Source organism: Rhopalosiphum maidis, chromosome 3 (genome assembly GCF_003676215.2).
Source record: "Rhopalosiphum maidis isolate BTI-1 chromosome 3, ASM367621v3, whole genome shotgun sequence".
Lineage (NCBI taxonomy): Eukaryota > Metazoa > Arthropoda > Insecta > Hemiptera > Aphididae > Rhopalosiphum > Rhopalosiphum maidis.
Window position 1 is genome coordinate 34308200 of NC_040879.1, and position 20661 is coordinate 34328860.

At 30.5% G+C, this 20661-nt stretch overlaps 1 protein-coding gene and 1 long non-coding RNA gene across 2 annotated transcripts in view; one reads left to right on the plus strand and one right to left on the minus strand.

The window, feature by feature from the left end:
- Positions 1-11912, minus strand: part of LOC113557100 — a 50530-nt gene extending 38618 nt beyond the window's left edge. Inside the window, exon 1 of the mRNA XM_026962411.1 lies at positions 11002-11912. Coding sequence (XP_026818212.1) covers positions 11002-11024 — 23 coding nt within the window. The 5' untranslated portion in view covers positions 11025-11912. The remainder of the gene's footprint in view (positions 1-11001) is intronic.
- LOC113557102 overlaps positions 1-18720 on the plus strand; it is a 125279-nt gene extending 106559 nt beyond the window's left edge. Inside the window, exon 3 of the long non-coding RNA XR_003405573.1 lies at positions 18594-18720. This is a non-coding gene — a long non-coding RNA (uncharacterized LOC113557102). The remainder of the gene's footprint in view (positions 1-18593) is intronic.
- Positions 18721-20661: the final 1941 nt, after the last annotated feature.

Below are 20661 nucleotides of genomic sequence, written 5' to 3' on the forward strand. Positions count from 1 at the left end.
GATGTCCTGTTAATGATTAATTGCCCAACGTATCCGTTCCCGCGGCACTCCAGACGAAGCGGTGAATCGACGAGGGAAAAGTTTCGACGACTTGTGAATGGCATATAGAAGCAGCATGGTACATTTAGGAAATTTATTGGATATTTCGTTATTTTTGTTGTACGATCCACTGTAAACTATATAGCCGCAACATACTCGTTTATCGGCGATCTGGCGATTCAGCGTCGAGCGTTTCGATGTCCGTATTACCTATATATTGTTTAGTCGTAACATAAAAATACATTTTAAGTTATTTTTTCGATCTCGCGAGGGGTAGGTCGTGAGACCCTTTTTTCTAGTCGCCGATTACGGGTTACGATCCGGACGTCGAATAAACAACCCGCGGTCATGACATTAACGACAATTAGTAAACATAATATATGCGTATATAATATAAAATGATAAATTATTTTGTAATTTGTGTTTATTTATGTTCTTTTTACGTATCTCGCGCGTCTAAAGAGACCGAGTAAAATAATAAAAAAAACAATGGAACGTCAAGTTGTATCCGTCACGTGCGTACGTATATAATAAATATTACAGGTACGCTTGTATTTCCATCGACGTCTGAACGCAAGCCCATTCGCCACCGATAGTTTCTGTTCACGCGAATACATCATTGGTTCCGCACGGAATTATTGCTGCAAAAATACCTACAACCAATACAGCTGCATACAGGCGTATTATCATATTAATATGATACGCGCGATCAACAATGTACGATATATAACGATAACCAACAGTAATCTGGTATTTCAATATCATAATAATAATATATCATTATTATTACTATACTGTCGTCTAGACCTGTATCCACATGGATAACTCCTATATTATACATATACATATATACTGCGACCACAGGATCCGTTGCCAAGGGTCACTGCACACACACACACATATGCGTGTTCACATATTACATGCAATCATACACCGAGCGTGCGTACCTTATACATTTATATATGTAATATACACACATATGTATATAGGCGTTTTATTGTCCACCTCGACACCTCCGTAAAGTTGTTGGTTTTTTTTTTATGAACACTTAAAAAACGCACTCAAACGCGCGGACGGTATAATGCACCGGTAATTATTGTTCAGCCGCGCTGCTGCAGGCCGTACAGTACCTGCCTACATGTATAGGTATAAATGAATTATATACAATATACATTATATTATCATGGTCTTTCCGCCGTATAAACTGCAGCACACCGGTACAGCTGCACTCTTCGGCGCGACAGACTCCGAGAGAGCAGTTGTCAGATTATTATTATTATTATTGTAGTCGTTGTTGTGCAAACTATCGTATAGTGGTGTTAAAAACTGTATGCGCGAACCGCCTGCAGCTTGTTTACACCGCAGCGTCGAGTAAATATTATAATAATATGTTCAAAGCGAAAACTACCTATTCTCATTAACACGTCGTCGTGCAAGCGAAAACCGTGTTTCTAAACGCGGTGTTTAGATTGAAAAATAATACACATTATGGAGGTACACACGTGCCGATAGAAACCGAAGTATGTACATAAACATAATATTATAATAGACGTCTACGTTTTAAAATAGTGTGCTGTGATGTGTGTGTGTGTAGACGTGTAGTATTTAGGTGCACGCGGTTGACCTCATCTGTCCGTCGTCGGCCGTTTACAAACCGAGTAAATAATATTTCTGTATACCCATACGAATTTCCTATGCACATTTATAAACGAAATAATAATATTATGATAATTTAATATCTGTTAACATATTGTATTATCATATTATAGTGAAATATTTTTCTTAGGAAGTTTCGACCAAGTAAAATATCTCTTTAAATCGAAATTTTGTAAAATGTGTGCGTACATTGAAAACAAGATATTTTTCTATGTTATACACTATTATTATTTGTTAACTGTAACAGCCAGCAGGTATGTCTATAATATATTAATGACTCGAGCATTATACGATCGACAGATTAACGTGTTAATGCAACCGACCGGAAAAAGGAAAATAAATAATAATTATTAATAACATCATGTCGGTCAAAAGTCATATAGTGTTTTCGTAAACAACTGCAGAAACCGCATAAAAATCCGTTTAATGAATAATACAACATTGTAGTAATACCTGTGTACAGCGTAAAAGCATGAGTGTTTACAGCTTATAAATCGAGTGATCGGCCGTTGCTAGAAAACTTCATTATCGTTTAGAACAGGAAGAAAACGAGCGTGATAAATACTCAAATTCGATTCTGATTTATGGTTCCTATATTTATGGCATCTTAACAGTCTTAACTCGAAAACAAATTAACGATTGTTTTACCCGCGAAACGGTGTTTGTCGAATAGTCTTAGTGTTAATTTATACGACGTGTTTTTAGTCGGTTTATATGTGGTGTATAATAAGTACATAACACAACTCAAAAGATATTATTGGTAGGCACAAACTATAATTTAAATCCGGCCGAGTCCATCGACCACTAGTGTTATCTAGCACGACTAAAAAAATATTATAGGTATGTATATATTGTAATAACTTTTTGTTAAAAATAATAATAATATATTATTATTATTGCAATTTATCGACTAGACTTACGTTTACATTAGATTTTTGGCTACTCGTAAATCGTAATAATAAACAGCCATGATAGCTTGCCCGTGTGAATAATATTATTAATGTGTAATATAATATATATCATATAAATATTTATTTAAATATGTATACTATCTAAAGATGACCGCGACTGTGACATATATAGTAACGATGATACTGTAAAACAATACTATAGTTTGTATGTATTATTTAGCTGCTGTAGCATGACATTCGTGTATAATATTATTATTATGTGGGACGTCGCCGTGGTTCAAATATACACCCCTCGAATCGGCGTTTCGCAACCGACGGGTTGTTGAAGTAAAAAATAATAATAATAAAAATCGGTTAATCGGTTCGGAAACAAAGCGGTGTGGATTTTTTTTTTTTAACGACTTCTACGTGCCGGGTCGTACGTGATGCTGTGCGCAGCGCTCCGTCTCGTCGTGCTGCGGTACACGTACATGATGCGTTTATAATACTTACACTATACACCGATTGATCCACGACCGTGCATAGATTATAATACGCGGATGACGTCCGTGTCCCAGTGGACACAAAAGCGCGTGGTCAGCGAATCCGAGACCGCTTTTACACATATTATTCGTTTAATATATTCGTGTCGCGTATAAATATTATAATAGCGTCGTTGCGGATTTTTTTATTATCATATGGAATATCATATCCTATACCTATACGACAAAACAAAAAATCGAACGGACCAACGGGTTCAGATTTTGAATTTAAAAATTAAATAATACTCTAATTTTAAGAGAATTATATTACATAATATTATAAAATAAAGTGTTGAGTATAGAAACAAATATTACGTTTTTACGATATGTCATATTATTCTAATATTATAGATGGACGAAATAAAATTCGATAGGAACGCAGTATATGAGAAAAGCAAAACATATTTCATTTTTATTTTCGATGTATCTACTACTTATATTGAAAAAAAATGTTCCTATGTTATTTTAAATCAATTATATCGTAGGTAAGTGAAAATAAAAAATCGTGGTCGGGATTGTGGAGTCCACGAGACGAAAAAAAATATTAAACAAAAATGCGTTTATATTACATGTTGAATATTATAGAGTAAAAACTTCAACCCGAAAATCGAGAGAGATTACGCGCCGTCGAAAATGTCATGTAAATTGTAATATTGCGATCTAATGGTACTATACGTATAATATCACTTTTATCTAAATCGATTTCACAACTTTCAATCCGGATAACCCTTCCTCTACACACAAAATAGATTGAATTTTGTATGCGTTGTTTCTCAAGTTGAGAACGTGATTGAAAAAGTCAAAAGTTATAAATTAGGGAGTTTTGTATACCTACATACGTGCAATGGCGATCGTTTTCGAATGCACGCGTATAATCAGTTCATTAATCGATATTTTTAGTCACTAATTCCTAATTACCACTACCATAAACCATGACGTCAAAGTATACCAAGGAAACGCAATTTAATAATATCTATACATTCTTTTGAGTTTCTTATCTTCGCGTATGTATTATATTGAATATTCTATAACCCGCGACTATAAGGCACAACCTTGATTGTTACAATACATAATATTATGTTTATATGCATATACACACACACACACACATATACATATATATATATATGTACATATATATTATATATACATATTTCAAACTCGTTTGCGTTTATATTTCTTGTTTTGTATTTGTAAAATCACAAAGTATATTACAGTACTTGAATGCACTATGCTTATTGCTTATTGCCTACAGTACGACTGATAACGAACGGGACGAAATACGATTGCTTTTTGCACACGTGCAGTAGTGTCTGCTTATGGGCGCGTACGAACGTATTAGGCACTATATAACGTATTAATTTATATGGATACGATCACCACAACTATAAAACGTACGATACTATTTAAACGTCAATAGAGCACGGTCTCACGGTCTGAGGTTTTTGTTTCGACGATTTCGCGATCTTAACTTAACTGTGTACGAGACAGGAGGTAATATACTCACGGTTATAGTTACGGTTAGTTACCCCTAGTCGGTACAATTTGCAATATATGAATTTAGTGGATAGGGTTGTTTAATCACAACTCGCTGTGCACATAATAACGAGTGACGCACCTCTGGAGATAACGTCTGTTCTTAAGAATTTTGATAAAAATGAAAAAACGTAATGAAAAACGTCTGGCGAGTTGTTACATAATAATTTATGAGTAACGCGCTGAATCTGTTAGACTCAGTCTGTGTACAATCAACGTTAAATATCGGCGACCTAAGTGACCTGCAGTAAAAAACAAATAAATGAATAAACGATCATAAAAATGAGTTGTAAGTCATTATCATCCACGGCTTGATTTAGAATGAGAGTTATACAGTCATATTGGTCATGTCTGGTCGTTTCGATGTATTACTATTATAAAAAATGAGTGTGATTTCAATTTCCACGATTTGGACCCCCTTCCCAAAAATATTGCCAATAATCGAATTGCGGTACATGACATAAATTTAAATTAATTTCGCAATAGTCGACTCTCGTCGACGATAATTTGGAATACCCCTGTCGACTACGTATAAGGAATATTGTCGGATATAGATACGTCATTCTTAGTTTTTTTATTTTTTGATTGCTAGCCAAGGGAAATTCGTTTAAAACTATATACGTCATTGAGGCATACTCATGTACAGGTAATGTGCAGACACTACGAATAGCTGTATACATTTTAAAATACATTTTATTGATTGAAAAAATAAAAAATAAAACCCATTATAATATTATATGCTACTATCACTTCTCAAACTCAGAGCACCTCGTGACCGATCCAAGGAGGACTAGTTTCAATATGTACCTTCATCGCTCCCATATTAGCCAATATTACTTATTTTTATCTAGTTATTCGTTAATTTGTGCTTGATTCCTATGTTTAATCTCATCCAAGTGGTCTGTATTTTTCGAACGGCTTTGAAATTTCGAACACGCGGCCGATCGATAAACATTATATGATAATTGTCTCGGTGATGGACGTGACGGGCTCACCATCACGAGTATCTTATGAGATGTATAACTGTTAGTGTTTTATAATTACAATTGCCCAAGATACTTGCAGCAGCAGTGAACAAAATGGTAAATGACATACTTATTTAGTCATTAGTCACTACATTAAGTATATAGTTTTTTTCGAACGAAAATGTAAAACGAACGTTATAATATATTGTTTTCTAGAAAAGTTAAAAGGATTTCAATATTATTGAAGTCTATTAAGTGGTCATTCGACTTAAAATATGACTATATACTCTCACCAGAACTCAATAAACGAAACTCTATTTTACTAATCCATATAAACAAATATAAGAGAAATTGTTTGTAAAGTGTTGTGTATACTCTAACGAAAACGGAAAAACACATACAAAATACATGAAATATCTTTTAGGATTTTCATTTTTTTTTAATATGTTAACTAAAAATAAAACATTATTATATCGGTAAAGGAAATTTTTATAAATTTAGCATTTGAGTTTATAATAACTGTACAATGATTAAATTGATGGATAAAGTAAAACATAGAAAAGATGTACGGAAAGTCGGAAACCAGTTAGAATAGTAAAATATATGTATTTTTTTTTAATTAAATTCACAATAAAATACTAAACCAAATATTTATTGACTAGTTGCAATTATAATATTATACTGTGTAGAAAATGAAGAATAAGATAGAGAGAGCACAAATAAGTGAGAGGTGTAATAGAATGAGAGAGAAGTGACGTCTGTTCGTAGTTTTCGGTTAATTGATGACTCTCATATTGACCACGAGGCACTTTCATGACAATGAGAATGAAACTGATCGCATTAGTGTCTCCGGTGAAAAAAGTTGACTGACTATTATTGTTAACAGTAAGCGGTGAGATTGACCCGCGAGGGCAAGTGTTCAATTGTGTGAGATCACCTTTGATCTACCCTCTTCTTCGGTGCTTGATCACGTCAACGTCGAAAGATATCATCTGATAAATTTGACGAGCATTCTAGATTGACACCGAATAATCGAATATTTAGAAGCCGACAATAATAATTGAAAATTAAATTCAGCAAGTATATGAGACTACGATTTTCATACTTAATCACGATTGACTCATTTTTAAGGAAAATGTAAAAATTATACGGTCTTATGGTTGTTATATATTAAGCATGTTTATTCGATGGTTAATAAAAAGAAATAATAAGCTATTCATAGTCGTATTATTCCATTCGACCGACATTCCGGAGATTGGCAAATAAAATAATAATGTTGCGCTTCCAATATTGCTCAATGACTGTAACTTTTTTTTTTAATTTTATGACCAAATAACAAATGTCTAATAACAACCAGTGTTCAACCAATACGCAGTTTCTACTTGCCACGTACCTATATATTATTATTTATATCCATTAGTAATACGTTTCTTATAAACAATTTGCTTACACATAAAATTAACATACAAATATTTTTTTGCGATCTATAATCTGAGTTTTCTTGGAAAATGCTTTGACTAAAATGCAAAAGGATTAATGAAAGTATATAAGTTTTAAACCAATAAAAAAATTTGTAATTTATTTTAATAAATAAATAAATATTAATATGGTCTGAAGCTTATGAAAAATAGTTTCTTTAATATGTTTGTATTTATTGGATATATAATATACAGTACTACAGTAGACACTTATAAGTTATAAATGTAAAATAATAATCACCTATTAGTTCTATGTAAATACATTTTATTTTATAAAAAATATACCTAATTTTTATCAACTTTACTTATTCATTACTAAAAATAGTATTATAAAAAATATTAAGAGTATAAAATAATATATAATATTATATTTGTCTAAATTCTGTCTATATTCACCGTAATAATATTTACAATTTATTGATATATTCTGAACTTTCAAAAATTTCGATTTTTATTTTAATGAATTCTATCTTCAATGGTGGAGAAGAATTCAATAGATGTGTATTAGTTGCTAAGCGTGAAGTTTAGCTTTAGATCATTTTTATCTGTGGTTCTTTATTTAATGGTCTTATGCGTTATGAAGAAACTAGAAATCCTAATTTCTACATGTTACCACCTTCGTATATTACATTTCTTTTTTCCCGGTTCAAGGTTTCAAGCTACGACGGTATATGTGACAAGACAATAATATAATGATTATTATAAGCATAACGCGACTCGTGTAAACAAGAAGACGCGGGTAATGGAGCATCCGGAGCCTTATCTTCGGGTCCCCACATTATATATTATATTATATATACTCAATACTGGATTGCGTCCTAAGTGAAAAACGAAAGACACGTACCTCCTATATGCAGTACCAGGTAGGTTCTATTAATAACGGATATGTATGTATGTGTGTGTGTTCTCCTGTTAGATATTTCGTAAGTAAATACACACTCACACTCATACACACATAAAACGACAAACCCCGGTTAATTGCCTACAGTTTACTTAATAATCACTAGGATCCTCTCCCCTTCTTCATTCGTCTAGCTTGTTACACAGCGTGCTGGGTAGTCGCCCGAAAGACCGAGAGGTGGAAAAGTTTGGAATGTTCTCATAATAATATTATAATACCTATATTATAGCAATGTGATGGATTTTCAAAAGGAATTCATTAATATATTGTCGTGAACGTGGCCACTAAGAGCACGCGCGTGCTCGTATTCCCTATCCCGGCGACGAACAGATTACTATATATAATATTCATATACGATTATTCAGCTATACTTATACAGTCAGTTGAACTCTTTTGGTCAGTTGATCCGTACGGGCGCGAGATTGGGGCACCACGTACAGGCTAAATTACAGAGTTCAACAAAACTCGAATGTCTTTTTCAAGATAGTTATTTACTTAATATTAATATTATTATTATTATTATTATTATTACTATTACTATTACTATTATTGTTATTATTTTTGTCATTCAGGTGGGAAAATTATTGACTATGGCCCACAAAATATAATTTAGGGAGTGTTGATAAACAGAAATAAACGACCATGCGCACGCGTGCACTCACGTATGTGTTAACGAGTGTTGTAATTGCGGTGAAAGTGAATTAAACAATAGTTCGTAATTCAAGAGTTTCAAAAGTTCTCTATTATTAGATATTTAAATTTTTCAATTACTATATTATATTATAATATAAGGGACATCCGTATTACTATTGATACTACATACTATACATAGAAGTCTGTCATGTATACCAAATAATTTGTAACTCGTTACTAAAGTATTCACACCAGTAAAATTTCAATAATTTAAAAATATTGTAACTATAATATGATCATTTATTTTTACTTTACATCAATATTTTACTAAGCATACGCGATTAGTCGCTTACAAAATAAAATTGATGTATGTATTGTAATAAAAATTTAATTTTAATTTTTAATATTATCAATAAACTTTTATAAATATTATGCCTTACTATTTCGGATTAAATTATGTTGAAAATAGTTGTATTAAATGAAAAAAAGATGGTTTCTGCTTTTTTTTCTAATGGTAAGAGTTATACTCTTATAAGTAGGTATAATAAATGATTGACCAGTAATATAGTGTTATAATTCATGGAAAGCTCAATTTTATAATTATAAATAATTAAAATCATTGGATTTTGAAATAATTATAATTCAAACTCATATAAGTTATGAATTTATGATTATACGTTTAAAATGTATACTTTCATGCCAATATTATATTATTTATGCAAGTGCTTAGTGAGTTAAATAATTAAACAGTACAACGGTCACAAAAAACGGTTTTATCATCTGTTGTCGAAATTAAATTAATTTTCGTTTGCGGAAATTGATTTCTCGCGATTAATTTATACATGTTTTTAAAGTTTAAAGAACAACACAAACTGTTGATAAAATTAATTAGTTTTTAGGCGTTTTACTGGATAAAAAAAGTAATAATAATTATAATAACTACATTTTCTCGACCGTTAATCATAGGTAAGTGTTTTTACTCGTTCATTTGGCCGGTTGGCGCCTTAATTAACGCATAACAATTTTGTATTATCTTTAACTTGTGTTTTAATTACAAACCAGCCCCCTAGACGGTTTTTAATCACCGGTCAGCGCGCGTACACACCCACCCTCTCTGAATACCAATAAATTGACCGACAATCGACCTCGACAAGTTAACATGACGGGTCATTTTATACGAAAATTGAAAAATTATAAAACATTATAATTTCCTTTATGATTAACGCTACTACTTATTTCTCTTCACTTTATACTTTATTCCAATTACATCCCTTAAAAATCCCTAGATTTACCACTGTTTATTATTTTTTTAATGAAATAGATCACTAGGTACTTTTGGAATTTTATCAAAAATAAAAATATGAGTAAGTAGGTGTACCTATTATATTTTTATTTTATGTTTTTATGTTTTTCCATTCAATTACGTGAAAAAAATATTAGTTATGTCTTACACATCCACGTTAAAATATATTTTTGTATTCAAACAATGTAACATAAAATATTGCTTGGTTGATCGGATAATGTAATTATTTTTGTATATTTATATTATGTAGGAATATTGTATACATATCATTTGAAAAACAATTTAAATACCAAAAAATTTGAATATACTACTGGCGGCGCCTCGGATGACTAACGTATACGGGATTAATATATTGTTAGATTTAATCATCGTGACTAGATAAAAATATTACAGTGAACAAAATACGTGTGAAAAAATGCGTGTGTGAATGTGTTTCTAACTTAGATTTACACATTTTTTTTATTATATGTAAATTAGATAAAAAACGCCTACTGCGGGCGATTTGTACACGCGGTTTGAGCTGTTGCCGAATTATTTATTCATCCGAATAAGGCAACGCCGAGTCGTTTTCACACGTTTTTATCCAAAGGTTTTAAATTTAAAAAAAAATATAAATACAAATAATAACAATAATAATAAGTATAAATAAACCGTTAAAATATATTATAATTTACCATATTATACCTAATAGATATAGGTATTGACTTACTAGTATATTAGTATAACGCGATCGCACACATTGCGAGCATAAATCGATTGACCACACGCACGACAGATCGTAATTATAATAACAATAATAATAATAATAATAATAACAGTAATAATAATAATAAGTAATAACTAAAATATTAATATAATGCCTGTACGATAGATACGAGTTTCATACCCCAGGTATGGGGTAACAAGCATGGCGGGAAAACCGCGGACACGAAAAACTGGCCGAAACACTTTGCCGGACGGACGAAATTTGCATACACCATAAGTACTCGTTATTATGTTATAATGTTCAGGTAATAATAATACGTTGAAACATAAATATCTATAATGCATATACTCACGTAAGTGGTTGAACGCGACTCATGCAGCAGGTGAGAATTCAGGTGCGTAGCGGCGGCGGCTTCGTCGTCGTCGGCCACACACCATGTCTGCACGGATAGACCTGCCGTCGACCTTTGGCCGGTTTTCCCTCCGTCCGTGCCAGCGGCGGTGGGCTTCTACCGAGCTTTTCTCGTGCACGCGAGATTTTCAGACGATTCACACTGCTGTTCGCCTCCGGCGGGCAGTTAGACGGCCGGTAAACTGCAGCAATAATATGTTAGTATTATCGTTCTTGTTGCCGCGGGCGTATGTTGCGGATCTGCGATTACTGGAGATTATTAAAATCTCTGACGATCTGTAGCAGATCGGACGCGAAAAAAAATCTGCGGTGAACGTTTGCGCGATAAGTATACACGATCGAGCGAACTTATTAAAAACAGAACAAAATTAAAAAAAAATATGATCTATATTATACGAGTGACATAATATAAAACACGATTGTCAGTTGCGGATCACAAAGGTAGTTTTCGCGGCAGTGTTGTAATAATAATGATAATTATTGCCGATTTACCGTTTGGTCCGGACGACCGGCGTGCTCCGTTTCGCCGGCCGGTCGAGCGACAGCGTCGGCGACGGCGACGGACCGATCATAGTGACCCGCCGGACTTCGCGATATCGCGGTCGTTTTGGCCGCGTGGGCGGAATAAAGGGAAACGATTTTAATTTTTTTTTCAAAAACTACATGTATAGTTAATAAAAAATAATAATAATTAAAATAATAAAAAAAAAAAAAAAATTCGCAAACTGTTTTCGACTCGGCGGCGCCAAACGGACGAGGACGGTTGACGGAGTTTTTCCGCGGCGCGGACCCGGATCGGGGGGAGCGATTGAGCGGGATCGACGAGACGTAATCGGGAGAGCTGCGTATGAACGACGGCCGAACGCAGACTGATCAAATCCAACGGTCGCGTCGCGGACCCGGCACACCGCGAGCGCCACACATACACACACACGCGCACACTCGCACACACACACTCACACACACTCGTACACGTACACACACACACTCGCGAGCGCGCGCACATCACCGCCGCGGCCGCCGCCAGCCCGTCAGTTCGCCCGCCCGCCGGTCCGACGGTGCGAGTGCGCGCGCGCCCGCCCGCCCGCCCGACCAACAGTTCGCCCGCCCGCTTGTGTGTGCGTTACCCGACGCGCCGGCGGCGGCTCGTCGTTTTCTTTTTCCTTTTGATTTTCGTCTTTGCGTTTTGTTAATTGTGCCGCCCCCCCCCCCCCCCGGAAGACCCTTTGTAGTGAAACTTTACGCAGCGTCACCATCACGGAACCGAGTCGGCCGTCCAACGCCACCGTTCCTTATTTGCACCTATATCTAGGTATAGGTATAGGTACAAATAATTGGTCTCGTATCTAAATAATACGCGTGTATAATAGTCGTAGTTGTATTTCCAATCAATTTACTATCGCCGTTTTTATTTGAATATTTCTCGGATTTTCAAAAGTTCATATTGAGATTTACTACGATAAGTTTTTTTTCAAATTTGTATAGTTACATTTTGGATTTTATATGATAATAAAATATTGATATAATTTTATACACAACACATAATTAACATTCGGTTTATTATAAGTAAATTACTATAAGGTCTTCGAAGTAAAAATATTAAATAAATGCTATTATCATAAAATATACTAATTTGAATTTGTAAATGAAAAAATTGTGTCATTATAATTTAAATACCTAGTTTCTGGATAGTTATGCAAAAATATGCATCGGACCGTTAAAAACTTTAATTAATTTATAGCTTACTACACTTAGCAATAAATTTAATAAATCGGAAACAAAACTCATGCAAAAGCATCTACGTTTAAGTTAGCCTTAATTACCTATAACACCGCGCGCATGATATATTATGCGCTGCGTCACGACAGAGGCGTCTAAATCGATTTTTGATGTGGTTTTTGGTTTTAACTATTATTGTTACCTATTGGTGTTGTAACTTATAATTTAATTAGTATATGACAAACGGCGAACGACAATTATTCGTGAACACGTGCTTCTTATTTATAATATTATAATGAATATCTAAATGTGATGTTATATACCTAGTATAGTAGTACCTACCTATGTAATAAGTAATAACATAATTAAGTTGAAAAAATAATAAAATAAAGCTATAGATAAGTTATTTTTGGTTATTGTTGATATTTAACCTTTAATTTGATCATATTTTGTTCAATTATAGGTATAAAATGTATTAAAATTAAAAATATAATATATTTTGAAGGTTTCTGCATTTCTGACAAACCCGCTCTATAGATCGATGTGCGATCCTATATATTCTTACTTGCATATAGTATATGGGTTATATGTTCATATTAGTAATGTACAGTGACATTTAAATATATATATATATATATATATTTCAGCTAGATATGAGAGTGCTTGTAATATTGAATTGTGATATCGTGTATTGTCTCGCGTTTAATTTAAAGGCTACTGGAAATATAAATCAGTGAGCAAAGAGTAAAATCTTATATCAGATGTGAGCACAATTTCTTATACCTAATTAGTTTTTAAACCCCAGAATTGAATTTTTTTTTGCAGCAAAAAGTACGTTTTTAAAATAATACAGATCCGTCACACGTAAATTTAATTATTTTTATCATTTTTTTTTGTGATAATCATTTCATATCATATTTCTTCTTTCTGATCAGACTCGTTGAAAGATATTTTCCAAATTTCGGTATAATAAATTTTTAATTCAAAAATATTCAAAACAAACAAACCATAAAAAAAAACATGAAGTAAAAACAATAAAATATAAAGAATGAAACCACCCATGTACTCATTAGTATATATACACTCGTATTATACAGGTATACTCCTGAAAAAAATAATATCAAAATATATATTATAATTTTTATCTGATTGTATTCTTACTTAATTAAAAACCCAAAAACTCTCCATTACTATTTACTATGGAAAGCACGTGCAGCCAGTGTCAGAAGAGATAAACTCAATAACGCGTATGCTTCTTGTTCGTCTGAGTGTCGTGACTGCTATAGATTCCGTTAATGTCAAGAAAACGTCTTCACTCGTATTTATAGAAAAAAAATATATTGCAATGGTGTGAAAAACTTGATAAAACCATCACGTTTGTCTTGGTGTCGAATTCTCAAGGGGCTTCGTGCGAGACATCTGAAGCCTATGTAAGTGTGTTTTAATAATATTCCGACCACGGCGATAGAAATGTTAAAAAAGCAAACGTTATTTGGAAAAACTAGTAAAGCTTCGGACGGAAATACGTGAAATTAAAGACTTAGACGGTCTTGCAGCTAATCCAGTGGTATATTATGTTCAATCCTTTTAGTAAATGTTTCGTGTGAGTTTCATTAATAATGAACGACATTTAAAACAAAGTTCGTATTCTTAACATAGGTAATCATTTTGTACGTAATAATAGTACATTAATATCTCGACACAATATTTTTATGTTAGAAAATTTAGTTTAATTTAATTTAATAATTAAATATTATAAATATTAGTTATAATAATTTATTTTACTCGAGAGAATTGTCAACCATAAAATTATATTGATTTACCTATATTTCTGTGATACATTTGTGACGATTAAAAATGTTAATTATTTCATTATTATTAATATTTAAAATTAAATTAGTTTTAAAACATTGTTGTAGAGATATATAACTTATAATTTATAGATGTATTTATCGTGGTTTAAAAAAAAAAAAAAACACCATTTTACACTTAAACTAAATAATTGCTTATGATTTGTTCTAATTAAATTATATTATAAGTGAGGCAATTAGTGTCATATCGTATCAGTACTAAAAAAATAATAAAAGATAAAAATAGTCGATAAAATACTTCAGAATTAAAATATATTATTATGTATATTTTTTTAAAGAAAATTACTGTTTTTTTGTAATAGTGTTGAAACCTTTTTTTCATTTTTCAATATTAATTTTAAATAGAACAATATTATATATTACATATAATAAAATTTAATTATATTATGAAATGATTCGTTCGCCATTTATATCTTAAAAAAGTATACTGATTTGTAATGTTATATCCAACATTATCAAACGAAATAATATTATAGTAAGACTACTATATTTATTGAGCTATATTAATCTATCATAGTTGTGTACTTGTGACTTTTTAATAATAATAATAAAAAAAAACTATTTTTATTTATATCATTATAATTTTCTAGTTATTTATTGACTGAAAAACTATTATTCTGTATAAAACTAGTGTATTTTTATTGGTAAGCTCTTGATGCCAGAATACGAGAATTGTATTGTAAACAATTTAATTGAAATAATATATTATTAATTGAATTTTACAATTTTAATCAATAATTATTTATAAATAAAACTCTTTTTTTCGTTATCACGCACTAATAACACTTGAAATTTTATTATTCTGAATCTAAATAATAATCTATTCACAATATAGTATATACAAGTAATATTAAATTTATTAATGAAATACATTTAATATGTAAATGGGTAGTACTGTAAAATGTATATATTATATAGGTATATAGTAATATTATAAACTATAAAGCTACCAAATTTAAAACCGTTTTATTTTCCTACATAATGTATAATAATTTGATTTTAGAAGTACTATTTACAAGCACATAAATTGATCAATATGACAATAAAACTACACTATATTAAAATTATTGGTCTTAACTCTTAAAATATAACCAGTAACCGCATAATATACAATTTTACTATAGTTAAACGGTATGGATGGAAACTTTGTATTAAATTATTATGATTTAATAAGTTGATTACTGCATGATATAGAAAACTCGGATCAATCGTTTTGGTGTGAAAACCAGATATTCAAATCTTTCAGAATGCATGCAATCAAGATCGTAGCGGTCCAATTCATGATAAGGCTGAGTGAGCTACATTATTATTATTATTATAGTTTTATTATTATTAATATTATGTAGAAGCATATGCCGCTGACCCAATACGATGTTAGATTGAATTATTCTGATGAAGGCTCGTAAAAAAAAAAAGATAAAAATAACGAATCAGATAAAGAAAAAAAATTAATTAATAAAACCGGCTATCGCACAGAGAGTACAATGTATTAGTAGTACAGGTACTGCGAGCAGACACGTTAGAAGGTTGCAGTAATACTCGATCTGCTTATCAGTGATTAACATTTCTAGCCACCTTAATAGCCAAATGTCCGTCATCAAGTATTATTATATTATATAAAATCTTAAATAACATAATGAGATTAAAATAATGTATTCGATTGTCTCGTAAATACATAATTATCATTTTATTTTTATTTTATTCTTCTATAATTATTATTTTTTTTTTTTTGCTTTGATTTTTAAAATGTTCGCGCCAATAATTACCAATAATTGATTGTTTGCTCTATCTTTTTCTGCCTCTCTCTTCCCTTTTCCCATTCTTTAAAATTGATTATAGACTTCATCATATCATCACAAGATTTGAATATTACAAAATGATAAACAATAACGATAAATTGTAAACTTATATCAACAAAATATGTAAATTTGCATTTTTTATAGTTTAAATGCTGAAAATATTCTCAATTCTGTAGTGTTAAACACTCGACAAAGAAAAAATAAATATACAATAAACATAATATCATATTTATATTCATAAATTAAATTAAAATATGTAGTATATATATAAATTATATTATTTTGTACACCCAACTGTGATTCTAAATAAAAATACATATATTCTATTGCAGTGATCAGGATTGTTATAATAATAATATGATAGCATCAATACATTTCAAATTTAATAACCAATTTATATTTGAATTTGAGGTGCATAAGCTATCATTTGATTTTTAAACTTTGATAACATTTAATGAATTCTTGTAAATATATATAATTATATTAATGTTTGTATTTTCTGTACTATATATTTAAGTAAGAGTAAACATTTTGGATATTGAATAATTGAATAAATTGTTTATTAAATCGTTTACATAATAATTTATAATATTATGTCTCGTTATACATTTGATAATAATTACTGATTGATCAATAATGAACATTACTTAATAACATCTCGTAATTATGAAATAGTAATTTTTTATTATTTGTTTATTTTTTTTAATTTTGTTGAATCTTTTATAATACATTATAAACAATAAAAGACAATAGTAACAATAAATTGGGTAGAATAGTAAGGTACCACACAAGGTATTAAATTAGTCAAACTTATTCGAAAGTTACAACATCATAAAAATACTACTTGGCTATTTAATTAGTAATTTATTATGAAATAGTTTAACACAATATCTCAAATATGTTTGTACATAACACATTTTACATAAGTTTATATAGAGTAAAATATAGGTAGGTACTTAAAACTAAAATGAACGGTCTACAACTAATAATTACGTTTCATTAATCATACTGAACAAGATAGTGTGCATTTGCCATTTGTGTTAAGATTTTAATGTAAAGTAGGTGGTAAGACAAGTTATTCGCGTTCTTAATTATAAAAATAAATAAAGATAACCTGTAATTTATCGAAATAGTCAGAAGCACAAATTTAAATGTAAATAACAACTCCATTAAATTTTTTTTTTTAATCGATACTCGCTAAGAAGTAAAATGTAAGTAGATTCAATTGAATACCGCCAAACTGTATAATATTATAATTATTATGTTTATAATTAACGTTATAATAATGAATAGATAGTTATAAATTTATTACTATTTATATTTATTATTAAATACAAAATGATGTATATTAAATTAAAATATATTATTAAAAAGAATACTACCTACAAATGGTGGAAGTAAAATATTCACATCTAATAATAATCATTTAAATGTTTAAATAATGTAAACTATTTTATTATTATTAAAAAAATAATTTTACCACTTTTTATGATTTTTTTCCCTTAAATGTTTATTAAGTAAATATATACCTACTTATTATTATTTGGTTTTTTATGTAATTTAAACCATCATGCAATATACTACCATCATTTAAGTTGTAGATTAGGTATCTATGCTTGGGCCAAGCATTATAAGAAGGTTCTTCACAGTAAGATGATCTCATATGCATAAAAAGTATTCTTTACAAATATGAAATGGGTTAGTCAATTCCGGCTTTCATCTCTAAACCAGTTTCTTACTTACTGTTATGTCTCATTAGGAATTTTATATTTTTGCTAAATGTTGTTAAACAAAAAATGTCGAAAAGCAATGTAATAATAATAATAATAATAATATTTAACACAACTCTCGACTCATTTAACGCGTTCAGGATTGTAGAGAGCATAGTTAAATTAATTTTTATTACAAAATAATTGTAACACATTATAAAAGAATAGTTTTCACATTTAATAATATTATCAATGAAATATTTATAACGAGTGTAATGATATTTCGATAAAGACCTAAGAGCTTATTACATTTTAATATTATAAAAATATATCATGTACCTATTCACTAAAAGTCGGCAAAATATCCTTTCAAAAAATAAAAATAAATTTAAATTTGATATAAACTGTTGTAAGATAAAAATATAACTTTTACAGGCATTTAACGTGTTTTTGACGAGTATGGTTGAAATGGATACACTATTAAAAACAAAAAGAGTACGCTAAAACCAGAAAATGTTTCAAGAAAACATAGTACAGTAATGTGATCAAACTCCTAAGTAACGTATATGCAATAATGTGCAAAACAAATATTATGCACTATAAGTAACATTAAATAAATGTTGATTTAATGTATATTTATTATTTACTAATAAAATGATATAAAAAAAACTAAGCAAATTTATTTAATTCATGGGCGGTATGACATTACCAGTTATATTTGGGTTAGTTTTATGATGATGGTTATGACGATATTATCATAACGTACCTATAGGTATAATAAATACGTATTCACTATACACAGGTAAAAATTTGCATAAAATGACGGCAGCTTGAAGACAATTTCGAAAACCTTAGTGTATAGTTGTGTTTTTTCATCAGTACCAATATTAGAAATGCGATTATATTTTTTCATTTCATGCCATTTATCGGTTCACTTGTCGGCGCAATAAAAACATCATCGGAAGACACCGAGAAAATCATTGCGGAAAGTCGTGTGTAGGTTATTACATAGTTTATAGATAGGTACATTCTACCGCGACCGCCTAGGTAATAATAAGAGCACTCATCTTATGTTTGAATATTACAATAGCTTTTTTATTTGCATTAAAAACAATATTATTATGATCCGACAAGGCAATCAGATACAACCAAGATAGTACGTGATCGAGTGAGTGAGTGCGTTGTGTTATTATTATATATCAGGTGACCGCTGTAACTGTAAGCACACCAAAACTTTATCAGCACAAATATAGTATGTGCTCTACATATGGTGGTATCGTGGATTCGTTGCAATATTATTGTTGTTATTATTATGATTATTAATAGTAGGTGGTAGTAGTAATTATTATAGTAGTAGTTTAATAGTAGTAGTAGTAGTAGTAATAGTAAATAGTAGTGGTAGTGGTAAAGTATCAATAATACTTGTAACGCGTTAACTGTTTGAATATACATGTATATAGGTTGACGTTTTCAGAAATACAAATTATTATACTATAATATTATGTTTTGCCACTTTGTGTTTTACTTGCTTATCTCGAGTGCCTGTTGAACGCATATTAATACAAGCTAACCTATAGGTTATAATATAGGGTGTTTATTTTATCGTGAATCACGTAACAACTAAAAAATCTGAAGAATGATTTTTGTTCTCTTAGTTTAAGAACAAAATACCGAATCTAATATCATGGAAAAATGTAATATATAAAATGTATTAGTATTCTTATGATAGTTTTAAAAAAGTCCTTATATTTCTTAAAATTTTATATGGTCCGTGGTAAAAAAAAAATCATCCTATATATCGATTGGCAACCACTCTTTCACTATGTGCATATCTTTTTATCTCCGTTTTTCCCTCTCTCCCACACTCTCTCCTCTCTGAACCCTCCGAATTATAAGCGATTGGCTCAATATCCAGGTTACAGCAGTACATATAAATTATGTACGACATTCGTTATCTTTTATTCGGTTTATCATTTATCACACTACATCTGCAGTTCGATAATAATATAATACACTATATTATAATATGTAACGAATAACGAATAATGATGAATATGATGATAAGAATAAATCTAAGTAATATACATATATATATTTAATTTAGCTTAAAAATCTCTGGCCATTAGACGTGGGATTTGTATTTGTATTACTGTAGGGCCTACAGTGTAGGACATGGCACTATACCTTTTTTGAATACGCGTTTCCGTAACATATGTGGCACATGGCTTCGTCGCTAAGAATCCGAGTGATTACTAATCACTGATCATAGATCTAAGAACACCGGCCAAACACTACGCCACATTATGCTCTCAAAACATATTATTATCGTCCGAAATGCAAACCATCCAAGTCTATTGGTTACGACTCAATAACCATATTTTATAGTAATTAATAACTATATTTAACAAAATATTTAAAATGTTAATTTTTGTGGTTAATTCAAAATCAAAGACGAGAAGATTTTCTAACCTAACCAAAGTTGTCAATTGATAAGCGAGGGGGG